The following is a 20,705-nucleotide window of genomic DNA, read 5'->3' as shown; positions in this document are numbered from 1 at the left end:
TTAATATGATCTCAGAGTTAACAGTAGTCTAATAGTAACATATTTATTAACTAAAGAGTTTTGGTTATTAGTGGTACTATGGTAATATTTTATTCTCTACTCTTTAAAAAACTATTAATGGAAAAACCCTTTCATTCATCATAGTCTCAGAATTCTAACACAACCATTTATCTATTTTTTTTTTTTCAATTTTTAGGTTCACATTTTTAACTGATCTTCATCATTAATATCTTTAAATACTATTCTGAAATCTAAATGCTTGTGGTTGTAGGTTGGGGATAGAAGTGGTGAACTAACAGCACGACTGAACCTCTCAGATCTTCAAATGGTTCTTGGTCTAAGCTACAGCACCAATAGTTCCATAATGTCTGAAAATATTGAAATTGATAACAGCTTGCATGGTAAGTAATAGGACTTCTAAAACTCAATTTATTTTATTTTTTTTTTCCTCAAGACTTATTTATTTGAAAGGCAGAGTTACAGAGAAAGAAGGAGAGGCCGGTGCCGCGGCTCACTAGGTTAATCCTCCGCCTTGCGGCGCCAGCACACCAGGTTCTAGTCCCGGTTGGGGCGCCGGATTCTGTCCCGGTTGCCCCTCTTCCAGGCCAGCTCTCTGCTGTGGCCAGGGAGTGCAGTGGAGGATGGCCCAGGTGCTTGGGCCCTGCACCCCATGGGAGACCAGGAGAAGCACCTGGCTCCTGCCTTCGGATCAGCATGGTGCGCCGGCCGCAGCGCGCCAACCGTGGCGGCCATTGGAGGGTGAACCAACGGCAAAAGGAAGACCTTTCTGTCTGTCTGTCTCTCTCTCTCACTGTCCACTCTGCCTGTCAAAAAATAAATAAATAAAAAATTAAAAAAAAAAAAAAAAAAGGAGAGACAGAGAGAGATCCTCCATCCACTGGTTCACTCCTCAAATGGCTGCAACATCCATGGGTGGGCCAGGCTGAAGCAAGGAGCCAGAACTCCATCTTGGTCGTCACATGGGTGCAGGGGCCCAAGGACTTGGGCCATCTTTCACTGCTTTCCCAGGCCATAGCAGAGAGCTGGATCGCAAGTGGAGTAGCCGAGACTTGAACTGGCACCCATATGGGATGTCAGTGTTGCAGGTGCCAGCTTAATCCACTATGCAACAACACCAGCCCCATACTCAATTTCTTTATCCTCAAAATTTACATTTAAATTTCTTATCACACATATTTAACATATCTAAAGAGAATATGTAAATTTAACTTTACATTTTTTTTACTTTACACTGTCCTATTTTTAGTGTAGAAATATATTTTATAGTTTTCATCATGAATTTAAGAATGGTCAAGGTATAATTTTTTGTTGAAAATACATTTAAATTCTGTATCTTTACAGAACAAATAAAACAAAAAATGCCAAAATTAAAACACTCGCTTTATCCTTTTTATTTCAAGTAGTTTTATGTTTCATTTTGTTAAATTCCCCCCCCCCACACACATATTTTCTTTTTTCCTTTGAGATGGAGAGAGACAGAGGGAGCATCCATCTGTGGTTCTCTCTCCAGATGACTATGTCCCATATCCAAGTGCGGGGGTTCAACTCCTGGCTTCATCTCGTGGCTTGGTTCCCGCCACCCACATGGAAAACCTGGCTTGAGCTCCCGGCTCCCGCCTTGGGCCTGGGCTCGCTGATGCAGGGTCTGGGGAGCGTACCTGCAGTGGGGCAGTGCTGGCCCTCATGCTCCTGCTCTTGCTCTGTGTCTCTTCCTCCCCCTTGGCAAAGAAAGAAATGAAAGGTCTGCTTCCTGAGCTTGAGGAGTTCTTAGTCCGAAGAAAGTTAACTGACATACAGATAATCTGCACGTGAAAGTCAACGAAAGCTAGCTTTTATCTTTCCAATTTCCTTCTCTAAATCCCTAAGAAGAAAAGGATGAGGTAAAAGAAAATAGTAGTTAAGCAATCAGTAGCTAAAGAAGTTATTGTGATTAAGACTTTCAAAGAATACCTAGTGAAAAATCCTGAAGTGTGAACTGTGGCATAGTGACTTACTTTACTGTGTAAAAGCCTTCCTGTGTGTAACTTTCAGGTAGCCTGTGCTGTAAGAGCTGTCACTTGTCCTCATGGATGTTTCCTTTTATAACAGAGCTTGAGAAAGATATCAGTGTTCACTCTGGACTTCTCGCCTCCTGTTCTCTCCTGAGTCTATTCCACTGAAGCTTTTAGCCTCACTATGACACTGAAACTACTTTTCAAAGTTACAGTTTAAAAAAAATAAAAACTGCATTTTACCAAAATCACTGATCAGTTTTCAGATGTGGACTTACTTGATTGCTCAGCAGTATTTCCTACAGTTGATAATTCCCACGGCAAGAGACCGTGCTTATCTGCCCTCCAGGATTACTCCGCCTCTCTGCCTTGCCACTGTCATTCTTCTTCAGACCCCTCTCCTGTTCTTCATCTTCTCAGCCTTCACGTTTGTAGTGCCCAGGGTTCAGCTCCTGGGCCTCTTCTCCCTCCCCCGTCCTCTCTCGTGCTCTGTTTTCTATCCATCTGCCCTTTTCTTCTGTCTGACTTGATGTTTTCTCCTTCTGTGCTGGGGGTGTGTCCAGTGGAACTCTGTGATGATGGAAATGTTCCGTTTCTGTGATTGTCTAATATAATATCCACATATGGATGATGAACACTTGAAATGTAGTAGTGCAAAAGAAGAAATGAATTTTTACTATTATTTAATTGAATTGTAAAAAGCCACAGGTAGCTACAGTCCGTCAGACTGCATAGCTGTCATGATGTCATCCATGTGCTTGACTTAGAGCAGTAGATCATGTGCATTCTGATGAGCTTCAAATTCATATTTCCATTCAAAATTTCTCAAGTTGAATTTGAGACATAAATATAATATTCTCATACCATACCATAGTGAGGCATTATTGAAAACCTATGAAAAGAACAAAATTAAAAAGTCCAGTAATACCGTATTGAAGTTGCAGGGTAATGGAAACTCGTACAGGCTTGATGGGATAGAAATTGGTATGTCCTTTTTTTTTTTTATGATTATTTATTTGAAAGGAAAAATCAGAGAAACTAGGGCAGTTGGGTGGGAAAGTGTGTTTCATCCACTTATTCACTCCCCAAATTGCCGCAATGGCTGGGACTCAACCAGGCTGAAGCCAGGGACCCAGAGCTACATCTAGGTGTCCACATGAGTGGCAGGGGTCCAAGACCTTGGGCCATCCTCCACTGCCTTCCCAGGTACATTAGCAAGTTGAATCGGAAGTAGAGCAGCCATGTCTCAAACTGGCACTCATATGGGATGTTGATAGCGCAGGCGGCAGCTTAACCTGCTGTGCCACAGTGCCAGCCCCTGAAATCGGCCCATTCTGAAGCACAGCTGTCAACGTTCTGGTGAAGTTAAAAGTGTTCCATCTGTGTGACCTAGCAGTTCTGTTCCCAGTTGTGGACCCCGATACCCATACTGGAAGAAATTCTTACTCATGTACACAGACATTTCCAAGAATTTCTGTACTATTACCTATAACATCAAAAAATTGTAAGCAGTCTAAATATGTCACTAGTAAAAATTGACAATTTGTTATTCCTAAAATGGTAATGAAAATGAATTAAACTAAAGTGCACAGTGTTGCTGTATGGCTTAGACATAATAGGTAATGAAAATCTAGAAAAGCCCATGGAGGAAGAGGAAAATTATTAGTGTTGGTAATGTTTTATTTATAAAACTGGGTGTTAGGTATCAAATATTCTTATACCATTTAAATATATCTTCTTAAAAAAACTGGATATGGAAATTCTCTGTATTTAGTATTTAATAACTTTATAGAAAAACCACTTTTAAGAACTATACCTTTTATTTAACTTGTTTCCTGACTGGCAGGAAATCTATCATCTTATGAGACCGCAGGATGAAAAGGAGTAACAGGAGAGTCTGGGAATACTGCTTGGATTCTCTTCCCAAAATTGAAGGCAGAAAGCCTTTTCCTTACTTTTTTACTTATTCAAACCACTCTATAGTTTTGTTTTTTGAGACTGTGTGGAATGTATAAAACCAGTTATTTTAAAATGCCTTTTCTAAATTAAGGGGTAATGTTAGTAACCAGTGTTAGTTTCCAACCAGAATGTAACTTCCTTACATCAAAGCGTTTCAGAGGGCGTGTACAGTCTACTTTCATGTAGTTGGTGTGGGAAATTATTGTTCTTAATTGAATACAGTTTGTACCTGTGTCTTCCTTTCATTTGGGTTTGTATAGATAAACTTTAGACTTAAATAACATAATGATGCTGTGTTTGCACCCCTAACGTCTCCCTTGTTTATGTGAATTTCTTTTTTTATAAAGGTGCACGCCCCAAGTTGGGACGCCGACACAGTATGGAAAATATGGAACTTATGAAATTAACACCAGAAAAGGTTGGCCATTTTTGTTTTTTTAAATTTCATGAGCTGCGATAGGTGTGTAGCCTAGCAGTTCAGACTCTGGTTAAGATACCTGTATCCCATGAGGCTAGCACTGTGGAGCAGTAGGTTAATCTTCTGCCTGCAGCACTGGCATCCTATAGGGCACCAGTTCTAGTCCTGGCTGCTGCTCTTCCAGTCCAGCTCTCTGCTGTGGCCTAGGAAAGCAATAGAAGATTGGCCCAGCTCGAGCCTTCGTGGCCATCTGGGGAGTGAACCAGCAGATGGAAGACCTTTCTCTCTCCCGCTCACTGTCTGTAACTCTATCTGTCAAATAAATAAATAAAATCTTAAAAAAAAAAGATACCTGCATCCCATGTCAGAGCTCCTGGGTTTGAATACTGCCTCTGGAGTTTTCTACTGATGCAGACCTGGGAAGCAGCAAATAGTTGGATTCCTACCACTCATGGAGGAGACCTAGATCGAGTTCCCAGCTCCCTGCTACAGCACGGTCCAGCCCAGCCATTGTGGGCATTGGGCAATGAATCAGCAAATAGGAGTTCACTCTTTCTGTCTCTCAAGTGAATAAAATTTACCTTTAAAAAATCAGAAAAAGTACAGTGCACAAGAAAAGAGTATGTATAGGGGCTGGCATTATGGCATAGTAGGTAAAGCCACCACCTACAATGCCAGCATCCCATATGGGCACCGGTTTTATTTCTGGCTGCTCCACCTCTGATCCAGCTCCCTGCTAAAGCACGTAGAAAAGCAGTGGAGATGGCCCAAGTACCTTGGCCCCTGCACCCATGTGGGAGACCAGTATGAACCTCCTGGGCCCTGGCTTCAGTCCATCCTGGACCTGGCCATTGCAGCCATTTCTGGGAGGTGGACCAATGGATGGAAGATCTTTCTCTGTCTCTCCTCTCTCTCTCTCTCTCTGAAACTCCGCCATTCGAATAAAATGTAAAAAAGAAAGAATGTATATGGTACATTATCAGCTGTTTAAGAAAAAGATCGGGGCTTGTGTTGTGGTACAGCAGGTTAAGCTGCCACCTGCAATGCTGCATCCTGTATCAGAGTGCTGGTTACAGTCCCAGCTACCCTGTTTCTGAAACAGCTCCCTGCTGATGCACCTGGGAAAGCAGCACAAGGTGGCCCGAGTACCTGGGTCCCTACCACCCACATGGAGACCTGGATGGAGTTCCAGGCTCCTGGTTTCAGCCTGTCTTAGCCCCTGCCATTGCAGCCATTTGGAAGGCAAACCAACAAATGGGAGATCTCATGTTTCTCTCTCTCTTTCTTCTCCCCCTCCCTTCTCTCTGCCTTTTAAATAAATTGTAAAAAAAGAAAATTTTATATTGTCTATATGAGGGGCCTTCAAAAATTTCATGGAAGGGGCCAGTGTTACAGCGCAGCAGGTTAAGCCACTGCCTATATCCCATAGGGGCACCGATTCAAGTCCTGGCTGCTCCACTTCCAATCCAGCTCCCTGCTAATGTACCTGGGGAAAGCAACAGAAGATGACCCACATGCTTGGGCCCCTGCCATCCATGTGGGAGACCCAGATGGGAGTTCCAGCCCCTCCACAAACTTTGAAGTACCTTGTGTAATACCCTTTATAGAATCATAAAACATTATAAAGTTTTTCTTTCTTTATTTGAAAGACAGAGTGACATATTTCTGCTGGTTTTCTGCTTGTTCATTTCCCAAATGCCTACTACAGCCAGGGCTGGACCAGGCAGAAGCCAGGAGCCAGAAGCTCTATCTTGGTCTCCCACATGGGTAGTAGGTACTTACGTATTTGGGCCATATTCTGCTCTTTCCCAGGTGCATTAGCAGGGAGCTAGAGCAGAAGTTGAGCAGCTGGAATTCAAACCAGCACTCTTGACATGGGATGTGGGTGTCCCAAGCAACAGCTTAATCTGCTGCACCATAAGCCCCAACCCATAGTATATTCTTTAAAATACTTTTTATGAAATACATTCGTTAGAAAATTCCAGCAAGGAAATTAATGTCACCAAGTATCCCACCTCTGTGGTTCCAATTAATACTTTAGTATCTATTCATCTAGCATTTTCATATGAATGCTGTATTATATACTATTTTCTAATATGTAGTAATATGCCAAGAACATCTTTCCATGTCATGCAATATTCTTCTACCTTATGATTTTATAAGTAGCATGATTTTTATTTTAAGAAGAGATAGAGAGGTTTCATCTGCTGCTTCACTCCCCAAATACAAGTAACAGCCAGAACAAAGCCAGGAGCCCAGATCTCAATATCTAGGTATCTCACATGGGTTGCAGGGATCCAAGTACTTAAACCATCATCTGCTGCTGGGGTGTACATTATCAGGAAGCTGAATCAGAAGTAGAGGCAGGACTTAAACCAGGCACTCCAATATTGGATGCAGGGGCTTAACTACTGTGCCAAATGCCTGCCCCTGTAATTTTTAAATATTGATACTTTAATAGCCTTGAAAAAAAATTTCAACATCTAATTGTCTTAGACTCACAGCCAAGATTTTTTTATTCTAATCATAGTTGTTTAAAAAAGTGGTGGTAACTTCTGAAGGATCTTGTGATTTTTTTCTAAAATATCTATTGCTTACCTTGTGAGTTGTTTTCAAACATAAATCTGTTAAATCCACGATTTAAAAAAAATTGAGGGCAGTTTTAAGGTTTTTTTCTGTAGGAACCTATTAATAAGTAGCAGAAGTAACTTGCTCTCTTCTTCCTGATTCTGTAAATGATACTAATACTACACTTGATAAGTTTCAACTCTAATTCTCCAAGAGCCAAGTTTTACCTTTAATTTCAAATAGGTTTGAGTGGAATTGTTATGGCTTTGTGTTGATTTGTTCATAATAAAGTTGTCAAAGAATTCAACAAAGTGACAGAGTATCCATAGGAAGGAGGGAGACTCTGGGTTAAAATGCTTCTTGGGAAAAAGACTGGAGACTTGAATGTCTGAATTTGGATGTCTGAAATGCCTTTCTGCTACTGACATTGGATTGGGTTTTTTTTTTTAGGATTTTTATTTTTTATTTATTTGAAAGGCATAGTTAGAGGGAGAGACAGAATGAGAGATCTTCTGTCTACTGGTTCACTCCCTAAATGACCACAACAGACTGGACTGGCAGGAGCCAAAAGCTTCTTCCAGATCCCCCACGTGGATGCAGGGGCCAAGCACTTGAGCCATCTTCCACTGCTTTCCCAGGCACAACAGCAGGGAGCTGGATCAGAAGTGGGGAAGCCAGGACTCAAACTGGCACCTTTAGGAGATGCTTGTATCACAGGCAGAGGCTTACCCTCCTATGCCCCACCAGCCCTGACTATAGAATTCTTGATTGGAAACAACTTTCCTTCACAATTTTTAAGACACTGCTCCTATTTTTTTTTTACACTAAGCAACTTTCCCATACCATATAACTATATGGGAAACATTTTTATTTTTCATTTTTTAAAAGATTTTATTTATTAAAGGGAGAGGCAGAAAGGTTTTCCATTTGCCTCAACGGCTGGAACTGGGTCGATCCGAAGCCGGGAGCCATTTCTGGGTCTCACACGCAGGTGCATCTTCCATTGCTTTGCCAGGCCATAGCGGAGTGCTGGATCAGAAGAGTAGCTGGGTCTTGAACCGGTGCCTATAGGGATGCTGGTGCTGCATTCACATTAAGAGCCGTTACCTTTTTGTTCAACCAATAATCCATGAATTCCACTCCAACAAGTAATTTCTCCTTGCAACCCATACATGCAAAGGAACAGATGGCTTGGTTCACTTATTTGCTGCACGTCTCACTCCCATATAGCATTCTATTTATTTATTTAGAAAGTCAGAGTTACACAGGAGAGGTATAGAGAGAGGTCTTCCATCCGATGGTTCACTCCCCAGTTGGCCACAACAGCCGGAGCTGCACCAATCTAAAGCCAGCAGCCAGGAGCTTCTTCCGGGTCTCCCACGCAGGTGCAGGGGCCCAAGGACTTGGGCCATCTTCTGCTTTCCCAGGCCATAGCAGAGAGCTGGATCAGAAGTGGAGCAGCTGGGTCTCTAACGAGCGCCCATATGGGATGCTGGCGTTTCAAGCCAGGGTGTTAACCCACTGTGCCACAGCACTGGCCCTCCCATATATCATTCTCAAGACAGGTTATTCCAATTTGTGCCATATGGACTTTTCTGGGTTGATGGATATGTCCTGTATTGTGATTATAGTATGGAGTTTTATGGCTTCGAACCATACACTTAAAGTCTATGCATTTGACTGCATATGAGCTTTACCTATAAACAAATGTGCCTCATCAGAACTGGTAATTATTACATAGCATGTACCTTGTCAATATTTCAGACTGAATGTTGAGGTGCAAGTGTTACAGAGCTATAGCAGGTACCTATCTAATTTCTTCTGTATTCAGCGTTATTGAGTCTGTTCATTTAGAGGTTGTCGTACTGTTTAAACTAGATCTAGACCTATCTAAGTTGATTTTTGCCTATTGACATTTTGGTATTGCATGAAAACAGTTTTAGCCACAGAAAAATCACCAGTGCTATATAATTTTTTTGATGTTAATTATGCTTAAACATTTTGCATATACCCAAAATTTCTAGTTGTAGCAAATTTCCAAGTAACTCACATCCAGAATAAAATTTTGACTCCTTTTGATTTAAGGTTTTTTTACAGGCTTTTGGTAAAACTTTTTCTTCTTAGATTCTTAAAAGCCACCATTTTAATGTTTTGATAATGAGAAATCCACAATGTGCACCTGGTACAAGCTCTTAAAAACAGTGAAATATACTGAAAAGGGGGATTTATTAAGAGACCTAAAATTCTTCTCCCCAAAAGTGAGATGTCAGATTAATATTACAGGACACCAGAGAGAGTTTTTTCATGTCCTTCTTTCCATTTATAATTTTGTAGGTACAGAACTGGAACAGTGAAATTCTCGCTAAACAAAAACCTCTTATTGCCAAACCATCTGCAAAGCTACTCTTTGTCAATAGACTGAAAGGGAAAAAATACAAAACTCATTCCTCCACTAAAGTTCTCCAAGATGCCAGTAATTCCATTGACCACCAAGCTCCAAATTGTCAGAGGGTATGTTCAAGTTTTTCAGTATTGTTTGCGTTCCTACATCTTAGTGTTCATGTATCCATACTGACTTTTTGGAAATTTAGACATTTAATGTATAATATCTGTCATTCAAACAAATTGGTTCATACTACCTTATCCTTTCTTTTCTTAAGACTTACTTATTTGAAAGTCAGAGTTACACAGAGAGAGAGGGAGGTCTTCCATCTGATGGTTCACTCCCCAATTGGCCGCAATGGCTAGAGCTGCGCCGATCCGAAGCCAGGAGCTTCTTCCGGGTCTCCCACATGGGTGGGAGTCTAATTCTTTAGGCTTGGAAATATAGGAAGTAAAAACTGAAGTCTGGGGCCAGTGTTGTGGTACAGAGCTGGCATCTCATATGGATGTCAGTTCAAGTCCCAGCTGCTCCATTTATGATCTAGCTTCCTGCTAATTTGTCTGGGAAAGCAGCGGAGGATGGTCCAAGTCCTCAGGCCCCTGTACCCATGTGGGAGACTTGGATGAAATTCCTGGCTTTGGATCAGCTCAGCTCCAGCTGTTGCAGCCATTTGGGAAGTGAACCAGCGGATGGAACACCTGTTTTTCCCTCTCTGTAACTTTCAAACAAATGAATCTTTAAAAAAAAAAACCACTGAAGTAACTATAAATGCTTTTTTGTTGGATTGACATAACTTTGTTACCAATATTGCCATCTTGTATTCTTCCTGAAAATAAAAGGTCAATTTTTATTTTTAGTCTTCATCCTTTCTTTACCTTTTGCATTTCAGTCCATTTAGGATGATCACTGATGCTCTAAAAACACTGCTAGAATTCCCAAGTATAACTGATTTTTCTCTCAATATTTTAGAAAATCAGTGCAGAGACTGTCGGAGATGAAGGCTTCTTTGACCTCTTAAGCCGATTTCAAAGCAACAGGATGGATGATCAGAGGTGCTGCTTGCAAGACAAGAACTGCCACACATCTTCAGCAGCAGCTTCTTCCACTCCCCCCAAAATGATGCAAAAAAGTCAGTCATCTATTCTCCTTTAGTTTTAATAGTTCTCTATGTTATTCTTATGTCTGAGAATTTGGTAATAAATGAACTATAAAAATATTAGCTTTTTAGATATACCTAGATTTAAGCTCAAGTTTTTTTTTCAGTTCCCTTAGACACACCTATTTTTATTCCGACGTGCTTTTTATTTTTACTATGTAACACCTTATTTTCTTTGGAGTTAGGAAAAGTCTGACTAAAAAGTAAAAATGAGGGCAAAATGATAGTTTTTTATAACTTCTGATCATAAATAAAATGTAAAGACTTCATATCTGGATTACGAAAGGCAGGCCAGGCCAGACTAAAAAGCTCAGCTTAGCTGCAGAGTTCAAGACTGGCCTCTGACCTAGAAATCTCAGAAAGAGGCTACCTTTCTCCATTTCAGCTACCAAAAGACTTCCTGAGCTACAGACCAAGACTAGCCAGCAACATTGAACTCGAAATAATGATTCCTGTCCTGGGAGCGGAATGTAAAACTGTCCCAGAAAAAGGTTATTTGTCATTGGAAATTTACCTGTGTCATGTTAACATTTTGGGTGCCATTAGGTGAAGAGAAGTACAGCCAACTGAGAGTCCCCTCTGGCGGCTCCCCTGTAGAACTCCGGGCTTGGTTCTTGCCTCCCTGCCAATGCCAGCCACAGCTGGACAGTCCAAGCCGCTCACTCTGGAGGAGGGGCGGGGTGGATGTTGATGTTGGCAAAGCAAAGAAGGATGAACGTGCCTAAACGGTCTTGTAACATCTTGGGTTTTTTTCTGCTCGTAGCTCCATCTGTTTCTGTGGTGTCCCCCAACACAGATGAGTTTTTAGACCTTCTCGCCAGCTCACAGAGCCGCCGACTAGATGACCAGAGGGCTAGCTTCAGTAATTTGCCAGGGCTTCGTCTGACACAGAGTAACACCCAGTCAGTTCTCGACCGCCTGCGGACTAAAGGCAGCCAGGAGCCTGATGAAGACTTCTTTGACATTCTTGTGAAGTGTCAGGTACGTCCATGTATTCTTTTCCTTCCTTCTTTAGCTCAGAAACCATTAGGAGCTCGGCAGCGTTGTAATCTGCATTCAGGAAGCACTTGTTTTGTCCCAGGTACTACTTTTGGCATTGGGGATATACTTGCCCTTTGAAGGACCCTACATTTTAGTTGGGAGAGACAATGAACAAGAGTTTGTATATACACACACATATATGCAAGGGTACTTCAAACAGGCTTTGAAATCCCTCATAACTTTTTCATAATACGTATTTCTCATGAACGTTTTAGAGACCCCTGGTATATATATGAGTTCAGAGAGAAAGAGACGAAGTGTGTGAATCAGATAATGGTACTCCTATGAAGAAAGGTAAAGGAGTAATGGATAACCAAGGATGCTGGTGGGGAGGGGTGTGTGTGTCTGTTAGGACAGTTAACAGGAGATCTCACTGAAATGAAGTAGTCAGCTATGTGAATAGTTTGGCAAAGAATATTTATGCCAAGACATGTAAGTCCTCTTTGAATATAAAAGCTTAGCAGGTTCAAGGAATGGCAAAGTAAAGTAGCCAGTGTGACTGCTGTGAACTGGGCAGGCAGAGGGGAGAGCAGTCAGGGCCTGATGAACCATGCCTGTGTGAGGAAGCCACTAGAGAGCTTTGCAGGAGCATCCTGGCTCCTGGTGGAGCCAAGTAGAGTGGCCAGCGTCGTAGCCTAGAAACCAGGCAAAGGGTGACTCACACCGGGTAGCAGTAGTAGTGATCTGCACCTAGAATAGGGATAGTTTGAAGCTACAGTTGCTGGGTAAGAAGTGCTAATAAACTGAAGGGAGAGAATGAGGGAAAGAGAGAAGACAGACTTTTGGCATGAATAAGTGGGTGAATGAATGGTGCCTATTACAATGGAAACTAGAGGAAAAGTGAGTTTGGGGAAAAAAGCAAGAGTTCTATTTTATGTACATTTAACTAGAATACTCAGAAAATGAAATGGGAGTCAGCACTGTGGCATAGCAGGTAAAGCTGCCACTAGCAACGCCAACAGCCCATTATGTGATACCCACAATCTCATACCAGCTTGGCTTTTGATTCCAGCTTCAAGCTAACACTCACCTTGCGTGTTTGGGTCCCTGCAACCCACATGAGAGTCAGTGTCCAGCTTCTGGCTGTGGCCTGGCCCAGCCCTAACTATTGTAGACATTTGTGGAATGAGCCAACAAATCAGATATCCCTGTCCTCCTTTCAAATACATAAAACCAGTTGCATTTTGTACCCTACCAATGAACTGAGAAGGAAATCAAGGAAACTAAATAATTCCATTTAAAATAGTATCAAAAAATTACCGAAAAATTACCAAAAGACTTTTACAGCAATGTTTTATATAGTTTCTACTGTATAAGATTAAAGAAAACAAATAGATGGAAAGACATACTATGTTCTTGGATTGGAAGATTTATTACTAAAATTTCACCACTGCCCAAGGTGATCTACAGATCAATGTGATCCCTTCAAAAATAGAAAAACCCACCCCAGGATTACTGTGAAATCTCTAGAGACCCTAAATATTAAAACATCTTGAGAAACAACAACAAAGCTGTAGGATTTGTACTTCCTGATTTCCAAACACGCTATACTGCAGTGTGGTACTGTCATACAGACACACAGACCAATGGAATAGAGCGCCCAGACATAAATTCCTGTGTATATGGTGAAATGATTTAACAAGAGTGCTGTCTTACTCCTTTTGTGCTAACAGAATATTGTAGCCTGTGTAATTTACAATGAATAGAAATCTGGCTTGCAGTTCTGGTGGCTGCAAAGTCTAAAAGATGGTACCAGCATCTGGTGAGCCCCTTTATGCTGTGCCATCTTACGGTGAAGGGCAAGAGACTGCAGGGGCAATAAGCAAGAGGCGGCTGAAGTCACTTTTATAACCACCCCCCCCTTTATTCCAGAGAAGTGAGTTACTAAAGAAATTCATCCATTATCACCACCTGCCAGGCCCCAACCCATGAACTGTGGGAGACAGTCACATCATAGGCACCAAGATCATTAAGTGGGAGAAAGGATAGACTCATCAATAAATCCTGGCAACACACAGGAAGAATGTAGGTGGACTCTTACCCAACACCATATACAACAGTTAACTCAAAATGGATGAGGGTCCTAAGCATCAGAACTAAAACTGTCAGGCCAGCGCCACAGCTCACTAGGCTAATCCTCCACGCGGCACGGGCACCCCGGGTCTAGTCCCAGTTGGGGTGCCGGATTCTGTCCCAGTTGCTCCTCTTCCAGTCCAGCTCTCTGCTGTGGCCTGGGAGGGCAGTGGAGGATGGCCCAAGTCCTCGGGCCCTGCACCCCATGGAAGACCAGGAGGAAGCACCTGGCTCTTGGCTTCGGATGGGCGTAGCCATGTGGAGGGTGAACCAATGGAAGGAAGAACTTTCTGTCTGTCTCTAACTCTGCCTGCGACATTGTATGGTTTTAAATGCTTATATTTTATTTGAATAATAATATATCTAATATTCTTGTAATAAAGGGACCAATAAGGTTATAACTTATATTTTAGGAGCAAATAGAAGGAAAAGAACTCCATGATTTCAATCATAATATCAAAGAAAGGGAAATGGTAGTTACCCTGATTGGATCAATGTACACTGTATACATGGGTTGAGATGCTACATACATTCACTATAGCCCATAAATATGTACCATTGTTACTTTAAAAAAATAAAGATTAAAAGTTGAAGGAAAATTTTAGTTCAAACTGTTATTGGGCCTAAGACAGGATAGGCAAACTTTTCCTATAAAGGACCAGATGGCAAAAATGCTGGCATTTGTAGGCCACATGCTCTGCTGTGATGGCTCAGCTTTGCCCTTACAGGAGGAGAGTCGCCTGTTTTGGGGATGAAATGAAAACAAAACTATCTATAAAGGCAGGCATTGGGGATATAGGGCGCTGTCTAAAATAGCGTTTTTTTAAGTTAGTGCTTCAGAGTTTTTGTACACAGCATTACATTTCTAAAAATATGCTAAGTTATATTGTTGGTACATATTATGGTAAGATTAGTCTTGAACTGCCAGATTTGTATACATTTGACCTTGCACTTTAACCCAGATTATTCCTGTGACCAAGTATAACTAAAATAAATGACTTCACATGGTACACTCACTTTTACATAGTACTTATACAGCTAGACGTTTATGGAATGCTTATTCTGATAATATATATGCATGTATTCTAAGTCACTTTAAATAGAAAACTATCAGGTGAGGCAAAAAGTTTATAGCTGCATTTTCTTGTTATGACTGACAGACGTAATACAACCTGCTGTTCCCATCTTATGCGTTTTCAGGGGTCCAGATTAGATGATCAAAGATGCGCACCACCACCCGCCACCACAAAGGGCCCCACGGTACCAGATGAAGACTTTTTCAGCCTTATTTTACGATCTCAGGCGAAAAGAATGGATGAACAGAGAGTTCTCCTACAAAGAGATCAAAACAGAGACGCTGAATTTGGACTAAAGGACCTTTTGCAAAGCAATGCTCTGCTGGAATTACAAAATCCAGGAAAGTAATGGGCGAACCACTGAGTACTATGGGTATTTTTAAAGAAAAGATCGTATTCCCTTTCAGGACACTGCAAGGAAATTCAATCTATTATTTTTCCTTAAAAGGAGAATTGATAGCACTGTAAAACAGCTTCAAATGTGTTGAGAACGATGTCAGTACCTCCCTTCTGTCCTAGGGTGAAGAGTTCATTTCTTCCCGGCACTGCCTGGTTCAGGGCAGAGGTGTCCGCCAGGTGCTTGAGCTTGTGACCACTGCTTGGGGTTGTTCTGTGGCAACTTGTTAGAGTCACTTACTAGTGTCTGTGAAGGACAATTTAAATGAATACTAGAGTAGAATTTAACCCTGAGGTTTTTAAAAATCTTGATGACATTTTTTATACTTAACCATGGATATAGTGGGGATTTATGCAGTTTAATAAAAATAATGTACTTGACCAGTGTAAAAAAGTTATAGAAGATAGTCTTGTTTAAAAAAAAAAAAAAACTAGGTTTCTCTAAGAAAATCTGTTTTCAATATTTTTAGCCAATGTAAAAGAAACTCAAGCGCTCAGCTGAGCCACCACCTGGCCTGCCCAGGTGTATTCTCTCCATTCAACCACGTAACCTTCCTTCCCCTGGTCCGAGTGACTGGGCACTCTCTATCCCCTTCATTCTGATGAGTGCTCTGTCCTCAATAAAACCTTATTACTTTGAAAAAAAAAAAAATATATATATATATATAGAAAAACTCAAGAAATAAACTGCTTTCCACATGTTTTGGGTAGTTTGTCTCTTCTGTTGTATAATACTGCTATAAAATAAACTTTTATAAGATCTAATGTAAAAAATGACAAAAGCCAAGGTCGGTTAAGCCACCCCTTGGGACACCTGTATCCTGTATCAAATTGCCAGTTAGTCTCAGCTACTTCATTTTTTTTTAATGTAATATGTAATGTACAGGAGTGAATTGACATTTTGAGAATTACTATTGCTTTTTTTTTTTTTTTTAAGATTTATTTTATTTATTTGAAAGAGTTACAAAGAGGTAGAGAGAGAGGTCTTCCATCCGCTGGTTCACTCCCCAGATGGCCACAACAGCCGGAGCTGTGCCAATCCAAAGCCAGGAGCTTCCTCCAGGTCTCCCATGTGGTTGCAGGAGCCCAAGGACTTGGGCCATCCTCCACTGCATTCCCAAGGCCATAGCAGAGAGCTGGATCGGAAGAGGAGCAACCGGGACTAGAACTGGCGCCCATATGGGATGCCAGCACTTCAGGCCAGGGCTTTAATCCGTTGCACCACAGCACCCCCCCCCCCCCCCCAGCTACTTCATTTTGGATCGAGCTCCTTGCTAATGCATCCTGGGAAGCAGCAGATGATGGCTCAAGTGCTTGGGCCTCTGCCAGATGGAGTTCCAGGCTCCTTTCACCTGACCAGCCTTGGCTGTTGTGGGCATGTGGGTAGTGAACAAGTGGATGGAAGCTCTCTCTGAAGCAGATGAACATAAACAAAATCAAAGAAAAACTAGACCACAAAGAGAAAACAGATGAAAACTCAGAAGAAATGAAGTATGAAATGTCATTTGGGACCTTAGCTGTTGTGAACCCTACCCTTCCTTGCCCTAGAGACTGAAGGCCATCTCCAAGGGTACAGAACCGGAGATGACAACAAAGGATAGCCGAAAGAGGAGAATGGGACAGAGCAGGGCCCGGATTACACAATGTGAATGCTCAGCCAGAACAAGCTGGCAACTCCGACTCCGATTACTTCTGACTGCACAGCAGAGATGGGCTGTGGAAATCTGGGGCTCTGTCCATTCACAAAATCATTCAGTAAGAACCACTTCCCTAAATGGCCAATATTTTTAAAAAATTATTATGCAGCCACAGCCTGGAATTATCCATCAGCAAAAAAAAAAAAAAGAAAAAGAAAAAAATTCTTGGTCCTGAGATAAAATTATCAAAACTACTCAGTTAAAACCTAGATTCCCTAACCTTTCACATATGTTATGTATAAGGTATGTTGTCCTGGCTAGCATCATTTAAAAGCCATGCAGATAACTTTCATGGGGCTTTTTCTTATAAGAAAAGTCACTAAGCAAACAATATACCAAATCTTGATAGTGTAAAAATACATGTTTATTTCGTGTATACAATGGTTATTGCACCCTGTAAACATTCAACATTATTCCATTTTGAAACTGCTTTTAACAGCTATTCTCCCCGTTCTGATTTCGTGAGCGCTTCTTACTGTTAAGCCGTAATTTAAAGACAAATATTGGCTATTCAACTTAGCAAGCCTTATGCTGGCCTTGACAGGTACAGTTTGAACAGCTGTCATTGTTCAACAGCAGTAGCATGTTGCCTTGCTAGCTGTTACAGTGCTTTTCATCCCCCAAATGGGTATCTGTAATGGAAAAAAATACAAAGAAGAAATTAAAAAGAAATTTTTTTTAAAAAAAGGATTCCTTTTTGGATTAAAAGCAGTGCGGAGCATGCGCTACAGCAACTCCTCTCCGTTACGGCCTGCCCCCTGAGGCTTTCAGCTCTCTTGTGAACCAGACCACAGCACAGAGGACAACTCCCCGCGTGGGAGCACATTCACCCTGAAATGTGAACAGCTCCAACCCCAGAGGGGATGACTTTAGACTCATCAATAGGTTCACAAATCTACTCTGAACTGCCGGCATCCTTTCATTAATTCATTTGTTGCAAGCCTGTTGTGCTCTGAATCAATCTAAAATACAATTGTATTTCTTGGGAAAAAAAAAGAATACTCTTCTGATGAAAACCCTAAGGATGTTTGCAATACCAAATGAGAAAATAATATTAACATTAAAATTAAATTGTCACAGGCAACTAAGTAATACTCTGATAGCCAAAATGGGATATTCTACATTCCATGTAAAATACTAAAAAGCAAATACTTTGTCTTTTCCTGAAACAAATGCCTGGGTGGAAATTTTAAAATTTATTTCTGACTGGTATCACTCTTAGTAAGCAATTGAGTATAACATCTAATGTGAATATGGTTAAAGCAAAGGACACTTGATCATGTGTGAAATCTGTCATCTAGCAACATGTACAAGATTTGTAAAAAGGGAAGAACTTGTGGACATCAGAAAATGTAATTAAAAGTGCTGATCGATGACCTATCTGCAGGAGAACACCTCACTGTTTTCCTTAGGGGATCCTGCTCTATGCATAGATCTCTAAAAACCAGAACTCCATGCAAGCAAGACAAGTTTGTTGTAAAACAGATAAAATAACGTAACACCCAGTGGTCTCATGTGCTAGGGTTTGGAGGAACAAGTAAATCTGTGCCACTCTCCGTCTAAGGAGTATGTAAAACTTGGGTTTCCAGTACCACAAGCTCTATTATCTAAAGTGCCCTGCTTGTCTTCAATTCTAAGCTAAGCCTACAGTAAGAGGCACGACAAGGAAGCAGCTCCTCAATGGCTGCAGAGAGAAGACACTTAGGCACCCTGGTGTGTGCAGCCTGCAGAGCAGCTGAGGCGTCCGTGGGACTGAGCCGGGCACACGTGCTCCACAGCTGCGTTACAAGGGTGGTGGTTCGGAGCCAAGCTTGCCCTAAGCAGACTTCCCTGACAGGCAGTTTCTGACTAGGGTACTGGACCACTGTCAATCCAGTGCAGAACAAAGGAGTAACTCCGTAAATTAAAACAGGTATTTCCTGACTGCTACTGGGCTACACCCACTTGTGGTAGCCAATCCCCATAAACACCTGTAAACAATAGAATTTCTTCTTAATGTTTTCACAAACTAGTCACCTCAATTATCCAGAATCAGGGCTGCCTGCCATATGTTCAACTTAAAATGTAAATTCAGTGAGTGCCTGTCCTAAAACAAACACTTCAAAATTTTAGAGTGTATTTTAGCTCAAGAGAAGAAACAGAAGCTTTTATATACATACATTTGTTAATTGACTGTAGTTAAAATATTGAGTTGGCACCTTTATAGTAAATAAAGTGAATAGAAGTTGTTTAAAGAATACAAAACCCAAAGAAGTCTCCAGCGCTGTCGCCGTGCTGCCCTAGCCACACGGACTGCTGGCCGTCTCCTTGCCACACGCTCCAGCTGCAGAGCCGGCCACGCTGTCGACCACGCCTTCCGGTGGGCTGGCTTCGGCCTTGAGCTCGGCCTTTACCACTGCAGGTGAACCGTCCGTATTCCCTGCTCTCGCCTGGCCAGAGACAGGCTTAGCAGACTTGCTGCTTTCCGCCAGCGTGCTTTCTCCTGGGACTCCACCAGTCTCTTTGGGCTTTGCATCCAAAATAGGTGAGTTATGCTATAAAGTACAAAATTACATTTTGTTTTAAATTCTGTTAGTACTTCGCTGAAAGTTTAGTCATCAAGTCTCAATAACAATCTCCTACCCAAATCTGTTACAGCAAGCCCCAAACTCTTTCAAATCCTGGTTCCAGTGCTAGATCATAATTATCTAAATGTGAAGCCTCACAGAGCTGTACGTGGAGGGGTGGGGCACTTCAGACAGCCTACGTGGCCCAGTACCCAGCATAGAAGGGGTCAAGAGGATTGGTGGGCTGGCCTGTGGTGTAACACGGTAAACCGCAGCCTGTGGCACCGGCATCCCATATGGGTGCTGGTTCGAGTCCCAGCTGCTCCACTTCTGATCCAGCTCCCTGCCAATACTCCTGGGAAAACAGCGGAAGATAACCTAAGTGCTTGGATCCCTGCCACCCACATGGGAGACCCAGATGAAGCTCCTGTCTGCTGTCTGGCCCAGCTCTGGCTGTTGTGGCCATCTGGGGAGTGAACCAACAAATCGAAGACCTTTCTTTATCTCTTTTCACTCTAACTCTGACTTTCAAATAAATAAATAAATATTTTTATTTATAAATATTTTAATTTATTTGAAAGAGTTAAAGAGGGAGGTCTTCCATCCTCTGGTTCACTCCCCAAATGGCTGTAACAACCAGAGCTGAGCCAAGCCAAGAGCTGCTTCCAGGTCTCCCACGTGGATGCAGGGGCCCAAGGTCTTGGGCCATCTTCTGCTTGCCGAGGCCACGGCAGAGAGCTGGATTGAAAGTGGAGCAGCTGGGACTTGAACCGGCACCCATATGAGATGCTGGCATTGCAGGCAGTGGCTTTACCCATTATGCCACAGCGCCCACCCCTAAGTATTCTTCAAAAAAAAAAAAAAAAGGATTGGTGACCAATATCTCCACCTCCTCTTGGCCTAGTGAGAATAATTCACTCAGCAACTCATACATACACATATGTTCTAGGGCTAAGGGTACAAAGAACAAAGCACAGGGGCCGGCGCTGTGGCGCAGCAGGTAAAGCTGCTGTCTGCAGTGTCAGCATCCCATATGGGCACTGGTTCGAGTCCTGGCTGCTCCACATCTGATTCAGCTCTCCGCTATGGCCTGAGAAAGCAGTAGAGGATGGCCCAAGTCCTTGGGCCCCTGCACCCACGTGGTAAACCTGAGAGAAGCTCCTGGCTTCGGATCAGGCCAGCTCTGGCCTTTTGGGGAGTGAACCAGCAGATGGAAGACCTTTCTCTCTGTCTCTCCCTCTCCAACTCTTGTCTTTCAAATAAATAAATATATCTTTAAAAAAAAAAAAAAAGCACAAACATTGCTCTGGAACTGACAGGCTGGGGAGAGAATCAGGCAGCAAACAAATTCAGAAGGTCTGATACCACCTACTGAATTAA

At 42.1% G+C, this 20,705-nt stretch overlaps 2 protein-coding genes and 1 long non-coding RNA gene across 50 annotated transcripts in view; 1 reads left to right on the top strand and 2 right to left on the bottom strand.

The window, feature by feature from the left end:
* Positions 1-15,783, top strand: part of GPSM2 (G protein signaling modulator 2) — a 44,139-nt gene extending 28,356 nt beyond the window's left edge. For 2 of the 4 annotated variants that reach the window (XM_008264006.5, XM_008264010.5), the window contains 6 exons: positions 272-401; positions 4,319-4,389; positions 9,292-9,468; positions 10,310-10,469; positions 11,260-11,477; positions 14,811-15,783. In XM_008264006.5, coding sequence (XP_008262228.3) covers positions 272-401; positions 4,319-4,389; positions 9,292-9,468; positions 10,310-10,469; positions 11,260-11,477; positions 14,811-15,035 — 981 coding nt within the window. In that variant the 3' untranslated portion in view covers positions 15,036-15,783. 4 annotated transcript variants of the gene reach the window in all.
* On the bottom strand, positions 7,822-11,261 carry LOC138850588 (uncharacterized). The gene is made up of 2 exons (XR_011390541.2): positions 11,011-11,261; positions 7,822-8,039 (listed from the first exon to the last, which is right to left on the bottom strand). It is a non-coding gene; the product is annotated as an uncharacterized LOC138850588 (long non-coding RNA).
* A 1,338-nt stretch (positions 15,784-17,121) lies between the features above and the next one.
* CLCC1 (chloride channel CLIC like 1) overlaps positions 17,122-20,705 on the bottom strand; it is a 28,133-nt gene continuing 24,549 nt past the window's right edge. For 25 of the 45 annotated variants that reach the window (XM_089300228.1, XM_089300237.1, XM_089300236.1 and 22 more), the window contains one exon: positions 17,122-19,313. In XM_089300228.1, the coding sequence (XP_089156354.1) occupies positions 19,059-19,313 (255 nt within the window). In that variant the 3' untranslated portion in view covers positions 17,122-19,058. The remainder of the gene's footprint in view (positions 19,314-20,705) is intronic. The other 20 variants (XR_016210811.1, XR_016210812.1, XM_089300229.1 and 17 more) reach the window with 1 other exon arrangement.

Source organism: Oryctolagus cuniculus, chromosome 7 (genome assembly GCF_051225735.1).
Source record: "Oryctolagus cuniculus isolate XC-2025 breed Fujian yellow rabbit chromosome 7, ASM5122573v1, whole genome shotgun sequence".
Taxonomy (NCBI): Eukaryota; Metazoa; Chordata; class Mammalia; order Lagomorpha; family Leporidae; genus Oryctolagus; species Oryctolagus cuniculus.
This window is presented reverse-complemented; position numbering and strand designations above follow the sequence as displayed.